Source organism: Dendropsophus ebraccatus, chromosome 14 (assembly GCF_027789765.1).
Source record: "Dendropsophus ebraccatus isolate aDenEbr1 chromosome 14, aDenEbr1.pat, whole genome shotgun sequence".
Classification (NCBI taxonomy): domain Eukaryota; kingdom Metazoa; phylum Chordata; class Amphibia; order Anura; family Hylidae; genus Dendropsophus; species Dendropsophus ebraccatus.
This window is the reverse complement of record NC_091467.1, coordinates 55,875,753-55,900,892: the sequence shown is the minus strand read 5'-3', so window position 1 is coordinate 55,900,892 and position 25,140 is coordinate 55,875,753. Positions and strand designations below refer to the sequence as shown.

General features: G+C 44.2%; 1 protein-coding gene across 2 annotated transcripts in view; it reads left to right on the top strand.

Moving 5' to 3' along the window:
- MYO15B (myosin XVB) overlaps positions 1-25,140 on the top strand; it is a 66,728-nt gene that overhangs the window by 29,064 nt on the left and 12,524 nt on the right. Inside the window, exons 19-31 of one of the 2 annotated variants that reach the window (XM_069951695.1) lie at positions 8,133-8,247; positions 9,403-9,553; positions 9,646-9,755; positions 9,908-9,967; positions 10,184-10,259; positions 20,167-20,282; positions 20,480-20,598; positions 20,683-20,824; positions 20,989-21,100; positions 21,226-21,383; positions 22,845-22,966; positions 23,976-24,039; positions 24,939-25,011. In XM_069951695.1, coding sequence (XP_069807796.1) covers positions 8,133-8,247; positions 9,403-9,553; positions 9,646-9,755; positions 9,908-9,967; positions 10,184-10,259; positions 20,167-20,282; positions 20,480-20,598; positions 20,683-20,824; positions 20,989-21,100; positions 21,226-21,383; positions 22,845-22,966; positions 23,976-24,039; positions 24,939-25,011 — 1,418 coding nt within the window. The remainder of the gene's footprint in view (positions 1-8,132; positions 8,248-9,402; positions 9,554-9,645; positions 9,756-9,907; positions 9,968-10,183; positions 10,260-20,166; positions 20,283-20,479; positions 20,599-20,682; positions 20,825-20,988; positions 21,101-21,225; positions 21,384-22,844; positions 22,967-23,975; positions 24,040-24,938; positions 25,012-25,140) is intronic. The other variant, XM_069951696.1, reaches the window with a different exon arrangement.

The following is a 25,140-nucleotide window of genomic DNA, read 5'->3' as shown; positions in this document are numbered from 1 at the left end:
CTCTAGCCTCCAAGCTGTTAAGCTGAGGCTGGCTAGATCCCTGCACAGATGATGTCCCTGGGATATCAGATCTGGATACAGAGGGAGCTTCCAAAATTCTCCTCTGCTCATATTCATGAGCAGTGTGAACCACGACCTCTTCGGCCAGAAGGGTGTCACAATTATTACTGTCGCTTGATCCAACCGAATCTTCGTCAGAACCCTGGGGATCATGGCGATCGTGGAAAGATGTAGGCTAGTCGAAACGTCCACGGTATGGTCATCGCATCGACTACGGTCGGGTTGTCCGACCTATACAGGGAGCAAAACCTCGTCAGTTTGGCATTGCTTGCTGATGCCATAAGATCGATTTGAGGAAGTCCCCATCTGAGTGTTATTTGAGTGAACACTCTCCTCGAGAGAGACCACTCCCCTGGGACCGTAAGTCCTCGACTTAGTCGATCCGCCAGAGTGTTGTGTATACCCCTGATGTGAATGGCAGATAGCCTGGTCACCCTGGTTTCGGCCCATGTGAAAATCTTTTCCACTTCCTTGAGAAGCAAAGGGGATTTGGTACCTCCCTGCTTGTTCAGGCAGACAACGCAGGCAACGTTGTCTGTCCTGATTCTTACAGCTTTGTGCATTATAATCGGAGAGAAATGGAGAAGAGCAAGATAAATTGCACTCAGCTCTTTTACGTTGGAAGGAAGACTGGACTCTAGCGGGCTCCAAACTCCCGAGACTGTCTTGTCTAATAAGTGGGCTCCCCATCCTGTGCCTGAAGCATCCATCGTTATGGTGATCCAGTGTGGCTCTAAAATCAAAACTCCATGTTTAACTTGCCTCCACCACATCAGGGACTGTCTTGTTCGTGTAGACAGGGCATGGACTGTGTCCATATCTTTCAGTCTCCGATTCCAGGCAGATAGGACTTCTGTCTGTAAGAATCTCATGTGCCACATTGCCCAAGGAACTGCATCCGCTGCTGAAGCGAGGAGTCCTAGGAATCTCATTAAAGGGGTAGTGCGGCGGTAAAAAATTATTCACAGAATAACACACATTACAAAGTTATACAACTTTGTAATGTATGTTATGTCTGTGAATGGCCCCCTTCCCCGTGTCGCACCACCCCCACCCGTGTACCCGGAAGTGTAGTGCTTTATACATACCTGATCCGTGCCGACACGCGTCCGCCATCTTGTGCCAAACGTCATCTTCGGCCGGCCGGCCCGAACACCTTTGATCTTCCCGAGTGCCGGCCGCGTCATCAGCTGCTCAGCCGCGATTGGCTGAGCATAACTGTGCTCGGCCAATCGCGGCTCAGCGGCTGATGACCTGACGAGGAGGAATAAGAAATTGAGCACCTGCCTGGATACATTCCACCCTGGGAGTTGATAGAAATAATTTCATTTGTGCAGAATCTATTAGAAATCCCAGGGACACCTTGGTTCTGGATGGGACTAGGTCCGATTTTTCGTGGTTGATAAGCCAACCTAACTGTTGAAGTATGTCCTGGACATAATTCAACTGATGATTCAGAAGATTCTGAGTCTGAGCCATAATCAACCAGTCGTCGAGGTATGGGATGATCTTTATCCCCTGTAACCAGAAAAGGACCATCATGGCTGACACTATCTTTGTAAAGATGAAGGGAGCAGAGGTTATCCCAAATGGGAGAATTCTGAATTGCAAGTGTCTTACCTGGCCCTGTAGTTAGATGGCGATCCTTAGGTACTTCCTGTGTGCCCTTAGAATTGGAACGTGAAGATAGGCATCTTGAAGGTCTATTGATGCCATGAAATCCCCTTCTTGGAGGATTGATTTCACTGATTTTATGTTTTCCATGCGGAATTTCTTCTTTATTATGAATGTGTTTAGATACCGCAAGTCTATAATAGGCCTCCACCTTCCTGACGGCTTGGGCACGAGAAATACCGGTGAGTACACGCCTTGACCAATTTCTGATAGAGGAACGTCTTCCAGCGCCTGTATGGATAAGAGGTGAAGAATGTCCTCCTCTAGAACTATCTGCTTTTCTGGTTTTAGTTTCCGTGAGAGAAGAAACCTTGGAGGAGGAAGGAGAGAGAAATGAAGGACATAACCACTGCGGATAAAGTTTATTATCCACTGATCCTTTATTAACCTCTCCCAAGCTGGGACAAACAAAGTTAGACGCCCCCCCACAGGGATGCTTCTGGCGTCAGAAGTCAGGTTTTTTTTATTATTGTCCTTGTTAGGCTGCTTGCCTGGCCCTCTCCTTGAATAATTGTTCCCTCTTCCTCTGTACTGGTATCTACACTCACGGGCCACTTTATTAGGTACACCATGCTAGTAACAGGTGGTCTTCTGCTGCTGTAGCCCATCTGCCTCAAAGTTTGACGTACTGTGCGTTCAGAGATGCTCTTCTGCCTACCTTGGTTGTAACGGTTGGCTATTTGAGTCACTGTTGCCTTTCTATCAGCTCGAACCAGTCTGCTCATTCTCTTCTGACCTCTGGCATCAACAAAGCATTTCCGCCCACAGAACTGCCGCTCACTGGATGTTTTTTCTTTTTCGGACCATTCTCTGTAAACCCTAGAGATGGCTGTGCGTGAAAATCCCAGTAGATCAGCAGTTTCTGAAATACTCAGACCAGCCCTTCTGGCACCAACAACCATGCCACGTTCAAAGGCACTCAAATCACCTTTCTTCCCCATACTGATGCTCGGTTTGAACTGCAGGAGATTGTCTTGACCATGTCTACATGCCTAAATGCACTGAGTTGCCGCCATGTGATTGGCTGATTAGAAATTAAGTGGTAACGTGCAGTTGGACAGGTGTACCTAATAAAGTGGCCGGTGAGTGTAGTTCTTCCACGCTGAGGAGATTTAGCTCTCCGAAAGGAATCCCGAGTCTTGTAAGATAGAGGAAGCGATTTCCCTTTTTTATCTGACATCTCTTCCATAAGTTTGTCAAGCTCTGTACCAAATAGTCTCCCTGGTTGGAAATCCATGTTACATAAATTAAACTTGGAATTTGCATCCCCAAACCAGGGTCTCAACCATAATGCTCTCCTACCTGCAGTAGAGAGAGCCATCGACTTAGAGGCCAGCCTTGTCCCTTGTGATGCTGCATCGCAGAGAAAATCTATGGCCATGTTTACTTTTTTAAAGGAGCGAAGGATCTTATCCCTGCTTACCCCAGATTCCAAGTTCTCTTGGACCTTAGCCATCCAACGTCTGAGGCTTCTAGAAACCTCAAATGAGGATATGGAAACCGGCCCTTGGGCAGCGGCCGCAGTATAAGATCTCTTAAAGGCCACCTCGACCCTTCTATCCAGAGGACCTTTGGAGGTTCCAACCACTCCTTACACTGTTCCTCCTTGAGGACATATAAGGTTTTGAACCTTTTACTCAGGACCGGAGCTTTTTCCGTTTTTTTCCATTCTGTTTGTAACATGCTCATTGATTTCTCTCCAACATGAAAAGCCCTAGGCTTTTTACTGGAGGGCTGACCTTCCTCTAACTCAGGCATGTCCAAAGTCCGGCCTGCGGGCCATTTGCGGCCCGCGTTCCGAACTTTTACGGCTCCCCAGGTATCCGGCAGCAACAGATACCTTGCGCCACGCCACTCTAGTGCACAGAAAAGGAAAGCCGAAATCTCGCGATGTCCGAGATTTCGGCTTTCCTTTCCCGTGCACTAGAGCAGTGTTTTTCAACCAGTGTGCCGTGGGCGCCGTCCCCCTCACCTACTGGCCCGGACGTGCTCCTCCAATCAGGGGAGACCAGGAGCGTGGTGCGCCACGCACCACGCTCCCGGTCTCCCCTGATTGGAGGAGCACGTCTGGGCCAGTAGGTGAGGGGGATGGCGCCCGCGGCGAGCATCTTAAGGAAGGTGAGCAGGGATGGGGGAGAAACAGGAGAGAAGCAGGGGGGAGAGAAACATGGGGATGGGGGAGAAGCAGGGGGGAGAGAAACATGGGGATGGGGGAGAAGCAGGGCGGAGAGAAACATGGGGATGGGGGAAAAGCAGGGGGGAGAGAAACATGGGGATGGGGGAGAAGCAGGGGGGAGAGAAACATGGGGATGGGGGAGAAACAGGGGAGAGAAGCAGGGGGGAGAGAAACATGGGAAGAGAAGCAGGGGGGAGAAAAACATGGGGATGGGGGAGAGAAACAGGGATATCCCTTTTGTGTTTATCGAAACAGGCCCAGGTTTCACACTGAGTATAAATACATTTAGAATCTATATTATTAACTATATGTATAATATGTACTGTTTTAGTGTCATTTTGTGCCATTTTGGTTGGTGGTGTGCCCCGGGATTTTTTAAGTATAAAAAGTATGCCGTTTTCAATAAACTTTGTAAAAAAAAGTTTATTTGCATTCATTTTAATGGTCCAAAGAATGTCAAGCAAAATGGTCGGCCCTCGCACATGTTCACTTCATCAAATTTGGCACTCTTCGAAAAAGTTTGGACATGCCTGCTCTAACTCTTCCGGATGGATTTCTGCCTGTACCGCCTTTTGTAGCTTATAGATCCTATCAGTGGTAAAGTATCCTTTAAATAGTTCTTTCTCATCTTCAGATGTAGAAGAAGACTCGGAAGAGGAGGAGGATTTTTCTTGCTGGGTTATAGAGAGTACCGACCCCTAGGGTAGAATAATATATATATCGGTATACCTGAGATACTGTATTTCTCAGCCAGAGAGAAATTATACTCACAGGCTGAGAAGTGGAAGGAGATATGCTTCGCTTATTCCTCTTCTTGGAACTAGGCTGAACCACCTGCTTAGCAGCCAAAGATTTCTGTACACATTCCTTGACCCATATAACAACGTCCTGGACGTCAGGTTCATCATTAGATTTAGGTCTGCAAGACTCACAGCAAACTGCAATATATATATATATATATATATACACATATACACTCACCGGCCACTTTATTAGGTACACCTGTCCAACTGCACGTTACCACTTGGCGGCAATCACATGGCGGCAACTCAGTGCATTTAGGCATGTAGACATGGTCAAGACAATCTCCTGCAGTTCAAACCGAGCATCAGTATGGGGAAGAAAGGTGATTTGAGTGCCTTTTGAACGTGGCATGGTTGTTGGTGCCAGAAGGGCTGGTCTGAGTATTTCAGAAACTGCTGATCTACTGGGATTTTCACGCACAACCATCTCTCGGGTTTACAGAGAATGGTCCGAAAAGAAAAAAAACATCCAGTGAGTGGCAGTTCTGTGGGCGGAAATGCCTTGTTGATGCCAGAGGTCAGAGGAGAATGGGCAGACTGGTTCGAGCTGATAGAAAGGCAACAGTGACTCAAATAGCCAACCGTTACAACCAAGGTAGGCAGAAGAGCATCTCTGAATGCACAGTACGTCGAACTTTGAGGCAGATGGGCTACAGCAGCAGAAGACCACACTGGGTGCCACTCCTTTCAGCTAAGAACAGGAAACTGAGGCTACAATTTGCACAAGCTCATCGAAATTGGACAGTAGAAGATTGGAAAAACGTTGCCTGGTCTGATGAGTCTCGATTTCTGCTGCGACATTCGGATGGTAGGGTCAGAATTTGGCGTCAACAACATGAAAGCATGGCTCCATCCTGCCTTGTATCAACGGTTCAGGCTGGTGGTGGTGGTGTCATGGTGTGGGGAATATTTTCTTGGCACTCTTTGGGCCCCTTGGTACCAATTGAGCATCGTTGCAACGCCACAGCCTACCTGAGTATTGTTGCTGACCAGGTCCATCCCTTTATGACCACAATGTACCCAACATCTGATGGCTACTTTCAGCAGGATAATGTCATAAAGCTAGAATCATCTCAGACTGGTTTCTTGAACATGACAATGAGTTCACTGTACTCCAATGGCCTCCACAGTCACCAGATCTCAATCCAATAGAGCATCTTTGGGATGTGGTGGAACGGGAGATTCGCATCATGGATGTGCAGCCGACAAATCTGCGGCAACTGTGTGATGCCATCATGTCAATATGGACCAAAATCTCTGAGGAAGCTTCCAGCACCTTGTTGTATCTATGCCACAAAGAATTGAGGCAGTTCTGAAGGCAAAAGGGGGTCCAACCCGTTACTAGCATGGTGTACCTAATAAAGTGGCCGGTGAGTGCATATATATATATATATATATATTATATATATATATATAAATATGCTTCTAACAACAAAAAATGGAATAATCTTATCTGAATAGATGATCCTCATACGGTATTCATATCCGTCCGGCAACGGAGTCTCACAATCCGCACAAGTGAAATGTTTTCTTTTCCCAGATCTTTTACTGGATGGACTGGTCTCCATTTCAGACATCTAAGGAAGAGTATACAATAAGTTCCAAATAGACCTAGTCTATAGGAATAAACAGACAGTAATTCCAAACAACACCACTAGGTGGCAGCAGAGTACTTACTTTAGTATGGAAAAATAGAAAGCCGAATCACACTGTATACGTTCCTGATAAACAGAAGCTGGGATACAGCACCCAAGATCCAAACTAGATCAGACCTGTATCTGGTGGAAACTGGCCCCTATATATACAGCTCTGCAGTGCTGAACACGCGCACCGCGAGCTGAATCCGGAACCGGAAGTGACGCAGCGCTGACTCGGCGCTGACACGCAAAGGCGTCATGCGTTCCACAGACCGGCTGATACCGGAAGTGACGCGACGCCAAGATGGAAAGCAAATTGCCTTCCAAAGCTAAAATAAAGAAATAATAGAAGTATATAATGGTCATCCGGATGCGAACTCCGGGACCCTCGTTACCGGCCTGATGCTGGATCCTGCGGTGAACCTCTGGCACCAGGACTCCACAGGTACCTAGAACAAATATAGGGAGGAAGGAGAGAGTCCCATAGGGCTTTCAGAAACAAAGTAAAAAAAGACTTGAGGTGTGTGGGGAGGTGGGGCTTATTATACTTCCTGGAGGAGGGGAATAAAAGCTCTTTACTTATTTTTTCATTAAAATTCCTTCGTCCCAGGGGCTCGCAGGGGTGATAATACCCCATATGTTGTGATGCCAATGGGTCACAGGGAAACTGTAGTTCTAAACCTCTGATGAGGCTGTATTTACACATTGTGTATTTGCTGTGGTTTTTAAGTGATTTTGCCAAAATCTGAGGAAACTTTGCCTGTTTTACTGCAATTGCATATATTATGGTAAAGACATATAATTTTCCAAGACAATTTTGGAAAATTGCAACAAAAACAAAGCAAAGACATACTAAAATTCAACATGGGAAGATAGCCTAAAGACTATGAAAACTTCACCTGTGTCTCTGCAAAGCCACATGATGAATGGGAAATCATTTCAGTAATGGAATTGGAGTCAGCATGGCTGTAAATTCATGTCTACCCTATCAAAACAGGTAAGTATAAGGCTGCAATCACTTCCAACGGACAGATTTTTGCAGCCATAGCCAGGAAGGGATTTGAAAGAGGAGGAATCTCAGTCTTTCCTTTATGACCTGTTCTCTGTTTATAGTCTGTTCCTGGCTTTGGCTTCAAAAATCTGTCAGATAAATCTCTCTGTGTAAAGGCACCCTAAGACATACACAGGAACTGTGTTCCTTTTCCTGTTGTTCTCCAGCTGTTGCAAAAACTACAACTCCCAGCATGCCCAAACGGCGGAAGCATGTAGATTATTAATGCTTTGAGGGGCAGTATATGTGATGGTTTTCTGGAGAGAAGGGCCTCATCCACACATCAGTTTTTTCTGCCAGTGCATTAGAATCCTGATTCAATGACAGAAAAAAAAAAAAAACCATTGATTTCTATGTGGTCATCCGTACATCCGTTTTTGACCACTGATCGGTTTTGAAAAATTATTAGGAACTACACTTATACAATATGTTTTTTGTTTTCCTTCAGAAAGGAAGCTCCAATAGAAGTCAGTGGTTCAGTTTTTCACAGATGCACCATCCGTGTCCATTTTTCACAATTTGTATTGACCTATCAGTTTTTTTCTGATCTGCAACCGCTCTCATGGTTTCTATAGGACATCACTGATCCTGCAGAAAAACTGATATATGAGTGAGGCCTTAGAGCAGAAGCTAATGGACAGGAGCAATGGTGATCCATATCTAGAGGGCAATGATTCAGATTTTAACATTTGTATTCTTGACGGCCAAATAATCAATTCTATCCTTTTCAGGAGGCCAGTACAGACCTTCATAAAGAAGAAGGACCCCAAAGAAGAAGCTCTAGAGAGACTCAGAATGGCCGGACCCCCTCCATCCCCAGTGAGACACCTCAGTTTTACCTTAGATGTAATGACTCTAAGCTGAAAAATAATTTCTTCCTCCCAGCATAGTGCTGCCCTCCATATACCATAGAACCAAATGAAAGCTTTGTCCTATCTACAACAGGCACAAGCGGGAGGGAAGTTTACCATATACATAGACTTGCTGACAGATGTTGCGGCTTGGCCTGTAGGTCCGGCCCTCTCATAGGTTGCTCCAGCTGGTCCCATTCACACTTGATTGGAGATAAAACTGGTAACCAATAAAGTGTTGAATTCCGGCAGAGACATACCTGCTGTGTGGGGGGAGCATTATTCTGGAAATGGAAGCCGTGAGAGGCAACACATTTGGCTGTAGGAAGTCCTGTACATAACACTGAGCTGTTAGTGTCCTAGGGGTTTCCAACTGTTGTATGCGATGGCTCCCCAGATCGTCACACCAGCAGGGGGCAGTGAGTCGCCCCACAGCAAAGGCAGGATCAGAGTGTCCACCACAAATTGTCCATACTGGAAATTAACCAATGTCAAAGATGGTTCGGTTCCAGTCTGTAGCAGACCAGGTTCATGACACCAGTGAAAGCGTAGTTCGCTGTGAATGGCAGGACGTGTAATGGGCACAACAACACCAAATTTCCTTCTGATATGCACCTACTATGGTACGGGCAGATCATGTCTACTATGTGTTTTCTAGGTTGAAGCCTGTTTGCTGGTTATACATGCCATCACATAATCTCTACTCCCAACACCTCCAAACAGTTTATGCAGAATGGCCTAGAGGGTGGACAATTCATCAAAGTGACCATCCTGATTGTCAGTCCAATGATACACCAACTTCAAAGTCTGTCAAATGGGCAAAATATCTTCATCTGTATCACAGAGGCCTAGCAGTCACTAAGATGCACACTACCCCAAAGTAGCCTCTGAGAGCCTTTTCTCTATAGGGCAGCTGGGAAAGCACTTTTACACCCTCTTATAAGATCCAGCTCCCAGACCACACCTGTCATCATTTACATACCTGTCTGACACATGCCCGTATGTGGACCAGATGTATAGTTTGTGCTTGGGTTTGTCATGGTAGCAGCCGTTATCTAGGAGAGAAAACAAACCTAAGTGAGTATTTGAAAGTGTCACTTTTTTATTTAAAAACCATTGAGGACCATTTCTATGATTGTTTTCCTCCAAGGACTCGCAGGATCCCCCAGCTCCTCCTCCTCCCTTGCCTAAAGCAGAGAAGATGTCTGATTCCATTCGGGAAAAGCAGAAGCCACTTATAGGACTGTTTCAACCTGGTCCAGCTTTTTCTCCCCCAACAGAGAAAGCTCCCAAGGGAACAGGTACAGAGAAAGGGAAGGACCTCTCTATATGTGCTTGTTTTACACTTCTTTAACCTTATTCTTATACCTTTTGCTCTTACTTTTGTTCTCAGGAAGAACTCTTGAAGGTGACCACACCACAAGGTCTTCAATCAGCAAGCACACTGCTAGTGTCTTCTTCTCATACAGCGATGCCAATTGGAGACTTTATGTGCGGAAGGAGGTAATGTCAGTTGTAGTCGTAGTCAGATGTAGAACAACAGGGAAGTAACAGGGCAAAATATAATCAAATCTACTAAAGGCAATGCATTATAGTTCTATATGTAATATGTCAATGTCCTTTATTACATTTTGTAATTTTTATTTTTTTTATAGATCTTCTATCCCAAAGAAAAGTTTACACACCCATACTGCCTGAACCTTCTATGTGAGCAGGTAAAGGGAAAATCCTTCATTTCAATTCCTTTGTGTACTTATTGCCGTCAGGATGTCAATCAGAACTCAGATCTCATCTTATTATCAGATCTAATCAGAACATTAAATCTATTTGTCTTATGAACCCTACCTAGATAATAAAATTTACTTTGTACTTAGAATGTAGTAGCGCAATGAGGAAAAGGTCAGTGTAAAACATTTCTTTTTTCGCTCTAGATAATAAGGGACACCTATTCCGAGACCAGTTTTAGGCTAACTCGAGAAGAAAGGAGAAAGATGAGAGATTTCTTAAGTAAGTATTAGAAGGGGATGGTGGTAAATCATTGGGCTTTGTAACATCTGAGGAGAGGAGTACCAACCATAATGCAGCTAAGTGCAGGACCACATATCTAGAACCAAAATTAGAATACGATCCTGCACTATTTTTGAAAGGATTTACCACATGGAATCCAATCCCGATTTGGGCTCTAAATAAAAATCTTCAAGTCGTAATAAACACGTGAGTAAAAAAATTGGCCCAAAATTATTATGTCTGAAAATAGCCATAATAATATATAGAAAAACAGCTGGTAATTCGCATTCAGGAAAGTAAAATCCAAGCATTACAATCTTTTAAAGAAAAGACCTGTCAAAGATTTGGATCGTTTGAGGTCTTAGTACTGAGACTCCCTCCAGTCTCTAGGACTAGGCAGGTGAAACATGTGGCAGCTTGCTTCACTCTCCGCCTGACTGCAGGAGATGGGCTCTATAGACTGGAGGAGACCCTGACTGATCTTTTCACAGGTCTGTGACACACATCAAAAGTTTATTTAAAGGACAGTAATGCTTTAAAGGGGTAGTGCACCAAAATTTTATTTCTTTCAAATCAACTGCTGCCATGAAGTGCCAGAGATTTGTAATTTACTTCTATTAAAAAATCTCAAGCCTTCCAGTACTTATCAGCTGCTGTATGCCCAGCAGGAAGTGGTATTATTTCCAGTCTGGAGAGCAGGAGAGGTTTTCTATGGGGATTTGCTCCTTCTCTGGACAGTTCCTGACATGGACAGAGGAGGCAACAGAGAGCACTGTGTCAGACAGGAAAGAAAACACCACTTCCTGCTGGACACACAGCAGCTGATAAGTACTGGAAGGCTTGAGATTTTTTAATAGAAGTAAATTACAAATCTCTGGCACTTCATGACAGCAGTTGATTTGAAAGAATTTTTTTTTTGGTGCACTACCCCTTTAAGACTAGGGATTGTTGCAGGTATATAGAAAACAGTAAAGAAGCTACACTTACCTCTCCACTCTCCCCCAGTGCCCTCCTACAGATTCTTCAGGTCTCCGTACAATTATGCTGCCTCCACTTCCGAGACGGACCCTTCTCAGCAGTGATTGCCCGCTCAGCCAAACAACAACTGAACAGCGCCACAACCTGTGACTGGCTGACTGGGCTTTCACCACCGAGACAAGTGTGTCTCGGAAGTGGAGGCAGGATCATTCAGTGGAGACCGAAGTGGCCGTAAGAGGACATCGGGGGAGCATGGGGAGGTAAGCATAGCTTCTTTATTGTTTTCTAAATACCTTCAACAATCTATATATGGTTTTCCCTAGCCGGAAAACCCCTTTAAGTCCTTTTTCACATGGCTCAAAAGACTGTTTGGAATAAATATTTATATATATATATATATATATATATATATATATATATACACTACCGTTCAAAAGTTTGGGGTCACCCGAACAATTTTGTGTTTTCCATGAAAAGTCACACTTCTTCACCACCATACGTTGTGAAATGAATAGAAAATAGAGTCAAGACATTGACAAGGTTAGAAATAATGATTTGTATTTGAAATAACATTGTTCTTACATCACACTTTGCTTTCGTCAAAGAATCCTCCTTTTGCAGCAATTCCAGCATTGCACACCTTTGGCATTCTAGCTATTAATCTGTTGAAGTAAGCTGGAGAAATTGCCCCCCACGCTTCTAGAAGCAGCTCCCACAAGTTGGATTGGTTGGATGGGCACTTCTGGCGTACCATACGGTCAAGCTGTTCCCACAACAGCTCAATGGGGTTCAGATCTGGTGACTGCGCTGGCCACTCCATTACCTATGATAGAATACCAGCTGCTGCTTCTGCTGTAAATAGTTCTTGCACAATTTGGAGGTGTGTTTAGGGTCATTGTCCTGTTGTAGGAAGAAATTGGCTCCAATCAAGCGCTGTCCACTGGGTATGGCATGGCGTTGCAAAATTGAGTGATAGCGTTCCTTATTCAGAATCCCTTTTACCCTGTACAAATCTCCCACCTTACCAGCACCAAAGCAACCCCAGACCATCACATTACCTCCACCATGCTTAACAGATGGCGTCAGGCATTCTTCCAGAATCTTTTCCTTTGTTCTGCGTCTCACAAACGTTCTTCCTTGTGATCCAAACACCTCAAACTTGGATTCATCCGTCCACAACACTTTGTTCCAGTCTTCCTCTATCCAATGTCTGTGTTCTTTTGCCCATCTTAATCTTTTTCTTTTATTGGCCAATCTCAGATATGGCTTTTTCTTTGCCACTCTGGCCTGAAGCCCAAAATCCCGCAGCCGCCTATTCACTGTAGATGTTGACACTGGTGTTTTGCGGGTACTATTTAACCCCTTAAGGACAGAGCCTGAAATGGCCTTAAGGACCGGAGCAAATTTTATGAATTTGACCAGTGTCACTTTATTCATTAATAACTTCGGGATGCTTTTACCTATCCGGCTGATTCTGAGATTGTTTTCTCGTGACATATTGTACTTCACATTTCTTGTAAATTGGAGTCGATACTTATAACGAATCTTTATGAAAAAAACCAAAATAGCGTGAAAAATTGTGAAAAAATGCATTTTTCCAACTTTAAAACTTTTCTGCTTATACAGAAAATGGTTATACCACATAAATTATATATTAAATAGCATTAGCAACATGTCTACTTTATGTTGGCGGCATTTATTAAACTATATTTCATTTTTTTTAGACAATAGGAAGCTTAAAACATTAGCAGCAAATTTCCAAATTTTCAGTAAAATTTCAAAATCAGATATTTTTAGGGAACTGTTCAGGTTTAAAGTGTATTTGAGGGGACTGTGTGTTAGAAAGCCTCACGAAGCACCCCATTTCAGAAACTGCACCCCCTAAACTCTGCAAAAGCACATCCAGAAAGTTTTTTAACCCTTTAGGGGAGTCACAGAAATAAAAGCTAAGTGTGTAAGAAATTTGAAAATTTTAATTTTCTGTGCAGAGATTTTATTGTAATCCAATATTTTTCATAATTATAAACCTATTACCAGAGAAATGCACCCCAATATTGATTGCCCCATTTCTGCAGTTTATAGAAATACCCCATATGTGGCCCTATTGCGCTATTTGACGCAACCACAAGCCTCAGATATAAGGGAGCGCCTAGTGAATTTCAATGGCTCCGTTATTTTTGGTCATTTTTGACTGTACCACTTCAGGTTGGCAGAGGCTCTGGGGTGCCAAAACCTAAAAAACACCCCTAAAGGGACACCATTTAGAAAACTACACCCCTCAAGGAATGTAACAAGGGGTGCGGTGAGCATCTGGACCCCACAGGTGCTTCACAGATTTTCCAAACAATATGGCTTGAAAAAAGACTAAAGTATTTTTTACACTAAAATGTTGTTCTAGCCTTCAATTTTTCATTTTCACAAAGGGATAAAAGGAAAAAAAAAACACAAAACATGTAGCGCAGTTTCTCCCGAGTACGGAAATACCCCACATGTGGACATAAAGTGCCAAGCGGGCGCAGGACGAGCCTCCAAAGGGAAGGAGCGCCAATTGGCTTTTGGAAGCTGGATTTCACTGGAATGGATTTCAAGGGCCATGTCGCATTTACAGAGCCCTCGTGCTGCCAAGACACTGGAAACCCCCCACAAGTGACCCCATTCTGGAAACTACACCCCTCAAGGAATCTAACAAGGGGTGCAGTGAGCATATGGACCCCACTGGTGACGGGCACAAATGTGGAAAAATGTGACGTGAAAGTGAAAATTTTCATTTTTTCACTTTCATGGCACAAATGTGCCCGTCATCCAGGGGTCCATATCCTCACTGCACCCCTTGTTAGATTCCTTGAGGGGTGTAGTTTCCAGAATGGGGTCACTTGTGGGGGGTTTACAGTGTTTTGGCAGCACAAGGGCTCTGTAAATGCGACATGGCGTTCATCATCCATTCTAGCCAAATCCAACCTCTAAAATCCAAATGGCGCTCCTTCCCTTCGGAGGCTTGCCCTGCGCCCACATGGCGCTTTATGTCCAGATGTGGGGTATTTACAGACTCGGGGGAAATTGCTCTACACATTTTGTGTGTTTTTTTCTCTTTTAACCCCTTGTGAAAATGATAAATTCAAGGCTAGACCAACATTATAGTGTAAAAAATTTAATATTTCATTTTCACGCCACATTGTTCCACATTTGTGCCCGTCACCAGTGGGGTCCATATGCTGACTACACCCCTTGTTACATTCCTTGAGGGGTGTAGTTTCCATAATAGGGTCACTTGTGGGGGGTTTAACTGTCTTGGCAACACAGGGGCCTTTTGAATGCAACATGGCCCCTCGAAATCCATTCCAGCCAAATCCAGCCTTCAAAAACCAAATGGCGCACCTTCCCTTTGGAGGCTTACCCTGCACCCGCATGGCGCTTTATGTCCACATGTGGGGTATTTCCGTACTCAGGGGAAATTGCTCTACACATTGTGTTTTTTTTTTATCTTTTAACCCCTTGTGAAAATGAAAAAATCAAGACAAGATCAATGATTTAGAGTAAAAATTTTAAAAAAATTATACTAAATGTTGGTCTAGCCTTGATTTTTTTCCATTTCCACAAGGGGTTAAAAAAGAAAATGAACACAAAACGTGTAGGGTAGTTTCCCCTGAGTACGAAAATACCCCACATGTGGACATAATTTGCCATATGGGCACAGGGCAAGTCACCAAAAGGACAGAGCGCCATTTAGAGGCTGGAATGGGGGATGGAGGCCATGTCGCAATTACAAAGCTCCTGTGCTGCCAGAACAGTAGAAACCCCCGACAAGTGACCCAATTCTGGAAACTACACCCCATAAGGAATCTAACAAGGGGTGCAGTGAGCATATGGACCCCACTAGTGATGGGCACATGTGTAGGACATGTGCCGTGAAAATAAAAAATACCATTTTTTTCATTTTCACGTCCCAAATGTGGCCGTCACCAGGGGGCCATATACCCGCTGCCCCACTTGTTAGATTCCTTATGGGGTGTAGTTTCCAGAATGGGGTCACTTGTGGGGGGTTTCTACTGTCCTGGCCGCACAGAGGCTTTGTAATTGCATCATGGTATCCTCTAATGGGAATGGCGGCCATACCTATTTAGCTGGGGAAAAGGGACAATTCTAATTTATTTGGGGGTATTAGGCCAATTATTAGTTTATAAGGTTGGAAATGACAGGTGTCCATCAAATTCAACCTGTGTTGATCCAGAGGAAGGCAAAAAAAACCTTGTGAGGCAGACGACAGTAGCCTCATCACAGGGGAAAAATTCCTTCCCGACTCCATAATGGCAATCAGAATAATCCCTGGATCAACGTGACCCCTGACATAGGAATAAGGGACAGAATTTAGATAATGTAGAACCCCAGTGACGTGTGGTGCGCCTTGGAGCGATCCAGTATGCAGAGGCCGGGGGGATCAGGACAGGTGTCACACTGGTAAATGGTGTCCTTCCTGATCCCCCTGTTACTCCACACTCTGCACTTCTTCTGGGGTCTCCTGTTCTCCAGTGTGGGGGACGTCACCTGGAAAATGTTGTCCTGGTGCGATACGGGGTCCCACATATCCAGAAGCGCTGGGTCCGCTCCATGGCTGCTAAATATTAGGGCTCTATTACTACTTCTGATATGTTCGGATCGTGCCGCAAGCTACAGTAGCTCGGGCAGCGAGGGACCGGAAGAGGGGGTGCTGGTATAAAGGTATCCCCGTACAGGTGGTAACCTTTATCCAGCAGTGGGATGATCAGTTCCCGGACGATCTTCCCACTTGTTCCGAGGATGGGGGGGGGGGGCATCTGGGGGCTGGATTCGAGTGTCCCTTCCTTCATACACTCTAAGGGTACGTGCACACTGCGGAATCGCGAAGGATAACCCTTTGTGCATTCCGCAGCTGGCACCCGCCGGCGGACTGATGCAGGCGCACGTCTCCGTCCGTGTCGTAGACTCCATTCTATGCACTGGCGGATTCCGCTCTGCGTCCAACGTGTTGATGGAATGACGGATAATGGAATCCGCCCATGCATAGGATAGAGTCTATGACACGGGCGGAGACGCGCCCCTGCATCAGTCCGCCGGCGGGTGCCAGCTGCGGAATGCACAAAGGGTTATCCTTCGCCATTCCGCAGTGTGCACGTACCCTAAATCTGTAAGTGCACCCTGAGGTACGCTCACAGAGTTTGTAGAATTTCACGCCATACCGTCATCTCTTATTGGGACGGTACTGGCGGAAAAGACGTGTCTGGGGGGCAGCGTACGCTACGCTACTCCCAGACACGTCACTGGATGATGAGGAGGATGAGGATGAATGGAGGAAAGAAGGATCCCCCCAATTCATCCTCACTGGCTGTTTCGGTGTCGGAGGCAATAATAATGTATGCGTCCGATACCGAAAACACCCTGGGGGCCATCTTTATATGGGGATTGGTATATGGGGTATGTAGTGGTGTAGTGTAAAACTTTATTCAATGTAGTGTGGTGTAATGTAGTGTTTTTTTACGTGTTTTTTACAGTAAGTATACAAAAAAAACCTACGCCAAAAATGGTGTTGCTGATGAATGCCGCACTTATGTTCGGCACTTATCAGCAGACCGTGGCAGTAGGATATATAAAAAAAACACCCTACGCCAAAAAGGAGGAGTTGCTGATTAGCAGCGCACTTTCGTGCGATGCTGATCAACACTCAGCGGCGATAGGGTGCGGAAAATAGAAAAAAAAAAAATTGGGAAAAAAATTTTTTTTTTTACTACATTCTGAACATCCCTGTAGTGGCTGATACGTGTATTACACTTATCAGCCGCTAGGGGGCAGCAGAGCGCAAGATCCGAAAATAGACGACGCTGGAGCCGGAAAAATACGAAAATAGACGACGCTGGAGCCGGAAAGAGACGATCGGGACTCACGGAAGAAGCCGAAGTCCCGACAAGAGGAAGTGGACGCCGGGAACCCGGAAGACGCCGATCAGGACCCCGGGACAGGTGAGTAATGTACAAATACCTGCTCCGGACCCCTCAGCTACCTAGCTGAGGGGTCCGGAGCAGGTATTTATTACTTGTGGGGACTTTGATCGCCGTGAACGGCCGGCCGGCTGGCCGGCCGTTCACGGCGATCGGGACGGTGGTACCGTGACCACCATTACTTTTTACAGTAATGGCGGTCGGTGCCGTCCTCGGACAGCACCGACCGCCATTTTTTTCCGGGTCATCGGGCCACCGATGGCCCGGAAAGGTTCCGATCGCCGCTATGGGCTTATCAGCCAATAGCGGCGATCGTCGGCATGGGGGGGGTTAACAACCCTCCATGCCGACAGGGAGAGATGGCCTGCTATGTATTATAGCAGGCTATCTCCCCCGATCGGGACCCGGCCGGCCCCGGCGCCCGTTTAAAGGGATGACGTACCGGCACGTCATGGGTCCTTAAGTGACAGTGATCCATGACGTGCCGGTACGTCATGGGTCCTTAAGAGGTTAATGAAGATGAAAGTTGGGGACCTGTGAGGCATCTGTTTCTCAAACTAGAGACTCTAATGTGCTTATCTTCTTGCTTAGTTGTGCAACGCGGCCTCCCACTTCTTTTTCTACTCTGGTTAGAGCCTGTTTGTGCTGTCCTCTGAAGGGAGTAGTACACACCTTTGTAGGAAATCTTCAATTTCTTAGCAATTTCTCGCATGGAATAGCCTTAATTTCTAAGAACAAGAATAGACTGTGGAGTTTCAGTTGAAAGTTCTCTTTTTCTGGCCATTTTAAGCGTTTAATTGACCCCCACAAATGTGATGCTCCAGAAACACAATCTGCTCAAAGGAAGGTCAGTTTTGTAGCTTCTGTAACGAGCTAGACTGTTTTCAGATGTGTGAACATGATTGCACAAGGGTTTTCTAATCATCAATTAGCCTTCTGAGCCAATGAGCAAACGCATTGTACCATTAGAACACTAGAGTGATAGTTGCTGGAAATGGGCCTCTTTACACCTATGTAGATATTGCACCAAAACCAGACATTTGCAGTTAGAATAGTCATTTACCACATTAGCAATGTATAGAGTGTGTTTGTTTAAAGTTAGGACTAGTTTAAAATTATCTTCACTGAAAAGTACAGTGCTTTTCCTTCAAAAATAAGGACATTTCAATGTGACCCCAAACTTTTGAACGGTAGTGTATATATATACACATACACACACAGTGGTTTGCAATAAATTGGAATATCAACAAAAATAATTTTTTTTTCCAGTAACTCAAAAAAAGTGACATACAGGGTGAACTTTTTCAAGCATTTATTTCTGTTTAAGTTAATGATTACGTATTACAGCCAAGAAAAACCCCAAAGTCAGTATTTCAGAAAATTAATATATTATATAAAACCAACTGAAAAAAAATGTTTTAACACAGAAATGTCGACCAAATGAAAAGTCTGTACAGTGAATGACGGCATCAATGAGGCAATGTGGCATGGAGGCGATCAGCTGATGGCACTGCAGAGGGGTTATTGAAGCCCAGGTTGCTTTGATAGCGGCCTTCAGCTCATCTGCAGTGTTGGATCTGGTGTCTTTTTATCTTTCTCTTGACAATACCCCATACATTCTCTATGGGGTTAAGGTCTGCCGAGTTTGCTGGCCAATCAAGCACAGTGATGCTGTGGTTAGTAAACCAGGTATTGGTACTTTTGGCCGTGTGGACAGGTGCCAAATCCTGCTGGAAGATGAAAATTCCATCTCCAAAAATCTTTTCAGCACAGGGAAGCTTTAAGTGCTCTAAAATTTCCGTTGACTTTGGTGTTGATGAAACACAGTGAACCTACACCAGCAGATGACATGGCTCCCCAAACCATCACTGATTGTGGAATATGCACAGTAGACCCCAAGCAGCTTGGGTTGTGCCTTTCCACTCTTCCTCCAGACTCTGGGACCTTGATTTCCAAATGAAATGCAAAATTTACTTTCATCTGAAATCAGCACCTTGGGCCACTGATCAACAGTCAAGTTCTTCTTTTCCTTGGCCCAGATAAGACGCTTCTGGCGTTGTTCATTGGTCAGGAGTGGCTTGACACATGGGATGCAACACTTGTAGTCCATGTCCTGCAGATGTCTGTATGTGGTGGCTTTAGAAGCACTGACTCCAGCAGCAGTCCACTCTTCGTGAATCTCTCCCAAATTTTTGAATGGCATTTTCTTTACAATCCTGTTAAGACTGCGGTTCTCCCGGTTGCTTGTGCACCTTTTTCTACCACACTTTTGCCTTACACTCAACCTTCCATTAATATGCTTTGATCCAGCACTCTGAGAACAGCCAGCTTCTTTAGCAATGAACTTTTTTGGCTTACCCTCCTTGTGGAGTGTGAGAATGACTGCCTTCTGGACATCTGTCAAGTCAGCAGTCTTCCCCATGATTGTGTTACATACTGAACCAGACTCAGGGACCTTTTATAACACTAAGGAAGCCACTGCAGGTGTTTTGGGTTAATTATTCTAATTTTATGAAATACTGACTTTTGGGTTTTTCTTGGCTGTAATCCATAATCATCAACTTTAACAGAAATAAACGCTTGAAAAAGTTCACAATGGTTCTACAATGGTCTTGTTCATTTTTCACGGCACCGTATACGATCCGGCTGTAAGCTCATACGTAGTGTGCACTGTGCGGGCGTATATCGTATATTTTCAAGCGAACGCATCAATCTCAAAACTACGTGAGTATATTCGCGGTTCGCACTACGGACTACTAGGCAGTGTGAACATAGCCTAAAACTGCATTTTGATCAGTATTAAATTCAAATAAACCAGAAGTGGGTCCAAAACATAGGAAAGAAGCTGGAAATATGCTGTGTTGGTTTGCCTCCTGGTTTTACCTAAAAATACTGACCAAATACTGTGAACACTAAGACTGAATAGTGGGAATTACAAGCCTTGTAATTTTTCTTATTAGATGAGTTTCAAGTTGGAAGTGCCAGTTCTATTTTAGAGGATTCCATCAAGAAACGCATTGTCATAGCTGCCCGGGATAACTGGGAAAATTACTTTTCTCGCCTCTTCCCTGTGACTGTGAGTAAACTGCAGACATTGTATTCTTCCTGTATTCCAAGCATCATTTCTATTACCCCATATGTCATCTCTCTAGACTCAGTAGCACATGATGCCATCTATGGTTCTGTATCATAGACTAGAACCTAACATGTTCTTATATTTCAGTCCCTCATACCTGAGATACACATAATAATACTGCCTCTTGTTACTTGTAGCTGGACGATAATGTAGACCAGCTTATCATCGGAGTTTCCCACCGCGGTTTTAGGCTTCTGAAAGAAGTGAATGCAACAGGAATCCAGCAAAGACATCTGAAGACGCTGTGCAGTTATAGGTGAGGTGAAGACTGATGGCGGAAATTCATTTGGGGATTAGACCCGCCTCGTACCTATTAATATACCCGCTTCCTTCCAATCAGTTTTGCAGATATTCTTTCCATTGAAAAGTCTGATCCTCGCACATTACGCTTTAGTCTTCGCAATGAAGATCTGCAGGTGCACTCCGACCATGCTCAGGCTCTGAAGACTTTGCTGGAGACCTTCTTATATGAGCTAATGAAGGTGAGGAGGCCTATGGCTGTATTTATTTTTTCCCGAGGGCTGCATCCAACTCCTTATCCTACCGATATTCAGATGCAGAACGTTCTGACTCCTCGCTAATCCCTAGTAATGTATGTATATCCATTGACTCTAAAGCATAGGTTAATTCCATTTTGTATTCTTAGGACTCAAACCATGTGGTTGCCCTACGTAGTCATATAACTGATGACAAGAGTCTTCTTCAGTTCAAAAAGGGTGACATTATAAAAGTGGTGCCAATGGATGGACTGGAGCCAGGTAATGCTGGAGCCACTACATGGGCAAATTAACCTTTACTTTTACACATTGACCATAAAATCTATGGTCACTGGAATCCAATGACTAATTTTATGCCGGTCTCTTATCCTGCTTGTGTTCTGCAGGGTGGCAGTTCGGATCTCTTAGGGGTCGTTCTGGTCTTTTTCCTTCTTCATTCGTACAACCAGCTGCTGTCCCAGATTACTACAGTACGATAGAGAAGATGGACAACTTGGAAATTAGACCTAGACCCCAAGGGCTGCAGAGGACAGTAAGCAAGGAGGTGAGAGTAGGAAAATCACTGAAAGATTGAAAGGCTATGGACACCTTTGTAAAGTATCATCTCATTGAGTCTTTATTAAAAATGTCTTCCTTTTTCTTCTACAGTCTCTGTAGCTTGCTGTATGAGCTCTATTATCTCTCTATATTTGTACACAGCCAGATGATTTTCCCCAGCAGACTGCCTTGTTTTTGGTCTCCTCCCTGTCCTCCTTGTTTTCTTTCTCCTGTCTATTATCTGAGCCTGATGTGTAACCCCCTCCCTGCAGAGGTCTTTAACACTGAGAGAGCAGAAAGTCCATAAGACTTATTTAGTCTTTGCTAAGCAGTAAAATGGTAGGAAATTGCTACCCTCACCCATAAAGCTCTCCACAACTCTGCCCCTCCATACATCTCCTCCCTTATCTCCACCTACCATCCTTCCCGCGCTCTGCAAATGATCTAACCTTAATATCTTCCATAATCAGAACCTCTCATTCCCGCCTCCAAGACTTCTCTCGTGCTGCACCAATTTTCTGGAATGCCCTACCCAAACACATCAGACTAATACCCAATACCCACAGTTTCAAGCGTGCCCTGAAGACCCATCGCTTATAACGTTCCCTAAACTGCTTCCCCCTTCTGTTTCCCTTGCTCTATTTCTCTGACTGTTCCTGCACTTTATATGTTTACCTGCATCAGATATTGGCGTTGTTGCTGACTCATCCTGTAATTCTAATTATGTACAATGGCTGGACCATGGACAAATAAAGCACTTATGCCTGGTGTCTATGAAAATTAGTCTGTAAGCTCCAACAAGCAGGTCTCGTCTATACTCTGTATTTTGTATTTTTTGTTATTTTTATTAACTATGTACTTATTTATTCCAATTTAACTGCGTATTATGTACCTCTGTACTGTATGCATAGAAAAAAAAGCGCTGCGGAATCTGTTGGCGCTATACAAATAAATGTATTATTATTATTATTATTATTATTATAAAGACTATTCAGAAAGATGCTTTATTTTGCATTCAGGAAACAAATCAATAGAAGGTTACGCTATGCTACTATATTGTGAATAGAGTATGTCTGCAAAAATATTGAGTAACATGGCCACATCTACCTTGTGAAGTGATGCAGTGTCCGATTCATTCATCATGACTAGTGTTGAGCAAATCTGTGAAAATGTTCGGGTTCGGCACCATTATTCTAACCTTAATGCTCAGCGTTGGATTCCTCGTGGTTGCAGAAGTTTGATGCCAATCTAGGGAGTTCTGGAAAACATGGATACAGTCTGGCAACGCGAATATTTTGACAGTTCTGCTTAACAATAGTCTTGAATTTCCATTGTGCCCCATTCAGTCACCCAATGTAACATAATAATGGCCATAGCTGCAAAACTACATGTTATTAGTAATGCCAACTTTATTTAGCCTATTAGCTTATCAAATCTTTATTGTCTGTATGTATTTTTTTTTTGGCAGAGTGGTCAGGTGAGCGAAGAGTCCATACCAACTTACAGCACACCCCCTCCTCCACCCTCGGAGGACTTACATTACACAATGGTTGAGTTTGCCTTGAAATATTTTCGGGATGCACAAACCATGTAAGTAATTTGCAATTGACATTTTCTCCTGTATATATGGCTAGAAATACAGATGTTAAAAATATTGATAACAGTATGCATAGCCATGTTCACACACCACAGTTTGTTTAATTTTATACTGTTTCAGAGCAATGCATGTCTGCATGTCATACAGGCAGGAGACTACAAATCAGCCCCTGGCACACAGATGTATATATCTGTGCTGTCAGTTTCCAGATCACACAAGCAGTGCATACTTACCTTCTATGCTGCTGTGTGATCCAGAATCCTGCTTTCCCATCCTGCTCTGGCTGCTGCTGTATCTCCGGGCCACCGCCTTCTCCGGCTGTCAATCATTCTGGAGGAGGCGGTAGCCCAGGGTGGCCTAAAGATACAGCAGCTGGATGGGAGAGCCTGACGCCAGATCGCATAGCAGTGCAGAAGGTAAGTATGCACTGAATATGTAATCTGGAAACTGACAGCACGAATATATGCAGTTTCCATGGTTCACGAAGGATACAAGGATTGTTTGTGCAGCCCGACCGCTTGATTAATTGTGCCTGGAAAGGATTTGCCAACGAGCACCAATCTTGCGGATTGTCTCTCTCTTGCATCTTTCCATGGCACCATGTCAGGCCATTTAAAAAGAGACTCAAGTGCACTATGACACTTCAGATTGGTAGTTAAGTCTCCTGTCATGTCTGTTTTAGTAAATCCTTGTGTTCTCCATTAAATAATTTTTTTTTATAAAGGTGAAAGTATGTCACCGTGTGGTTATTTTTTATTTCTTTTGTAGTTAGGCTGATGTTACAATTCTGGAGCATCTTTTCTTAGATTTTTTTTTTTTACCCAATTTGATTATTATTAGCAGAATAAACATTTTTCCCAATAATTTGCCCGTGTAAAAAGTCCAGCGATCAACAGATGAACAAGAAAATAATTGACTGGTTGTTTCCATTCCCCTTGGCCCTACCAACTGTCCAATCCTCGATGACAGTATCACTAACCCACCAATCTGTTACTGCCGTAGGCTTGGCTGGAAAGGAATGGCAGCTGAAGGGAAGAAGGCGATTGAGTTGGTGCAACACACAAAGGTACAGTCCAGCCCCAGAAGCGTTCTGCTGAGCTTGGGTGTTATGTAATACCCCCAACATTTCTCCATTCTCCACTTTGCATACTCACCCTTACTATGCCATTAACTGCTTAAGGCTATGTGCGCACACCTTTTTTAGGGGGACTCTCATTTTACAGGCAAGATGAATCTAAAACTTTAAGATTTTTTTTTTTTTTTTTTTGCATTTTGGCCATTTTTGAAGCTTTTTTACTCCAGCTTTTTTTTTTAATACAGGGAATGATGATATGCAGTTTGCAATCTAACCATTTGCGGGTTCCAAACCTTAGATTTCCCTCACACCTAATTTCACATTCAAAATAAGGTAGAATTAAATGATATGTGAACTGACAGACATGTTCCCATTGAGGTCCCTGTTACATAAAAAACAAAAAAAAAATTGTCATGTCATGGGGAGGTCAAATGTTTTGATTGGTCGGCTTCTGAGGGTTGAGAACGAGCAGAAATAAAAGCACAAGGCTGAGCGCTTCTCTCCCCAATCTGTGTGCGCTTCACTGAGATGATCCTATAGACTTACAATGGGAATTCATCTCATGTGGCAAAATGGTGGAATAGTATAGGCACCTCTTCTGGCTCGTTCTAGAATGTTCAGAGCCTAAACATCCAGACCCTGAGGCCTAAGATTTCAACCTGAATGTATTAAGCCCTGTCCTCCTGAGCAAATGACCACCAGTGCACCAGAACCTAAACCACCGCACCCAACGCCAAGTCTCACACTGTACCCCCCACTACATGTACACCTTGTGCCTGCAGTACCAGCCCTAATCTAATAACATCTATCAGGATGGTATGCTTTTTCCTAATGCTACCATTATTACTTATTGCCCCGATTGTAATTGTAAATAATTTTAATCTTTTTAGGTCCCAATTCAGGAGTCTTTGATTTACTATACCGATAAAGAGCTGAATGAGTTGGCGACTAATAACTTCATGAGTAAGTACACAGATTTGACCGTCACTGAAGTACAAGGTTACATGATGGCGGTGTATGTCAGGCACAGTGTGAGCCGTGCAGGATGCACAATATACAGTAATATACAGTCCGCTTGTATGTTTCCTTACC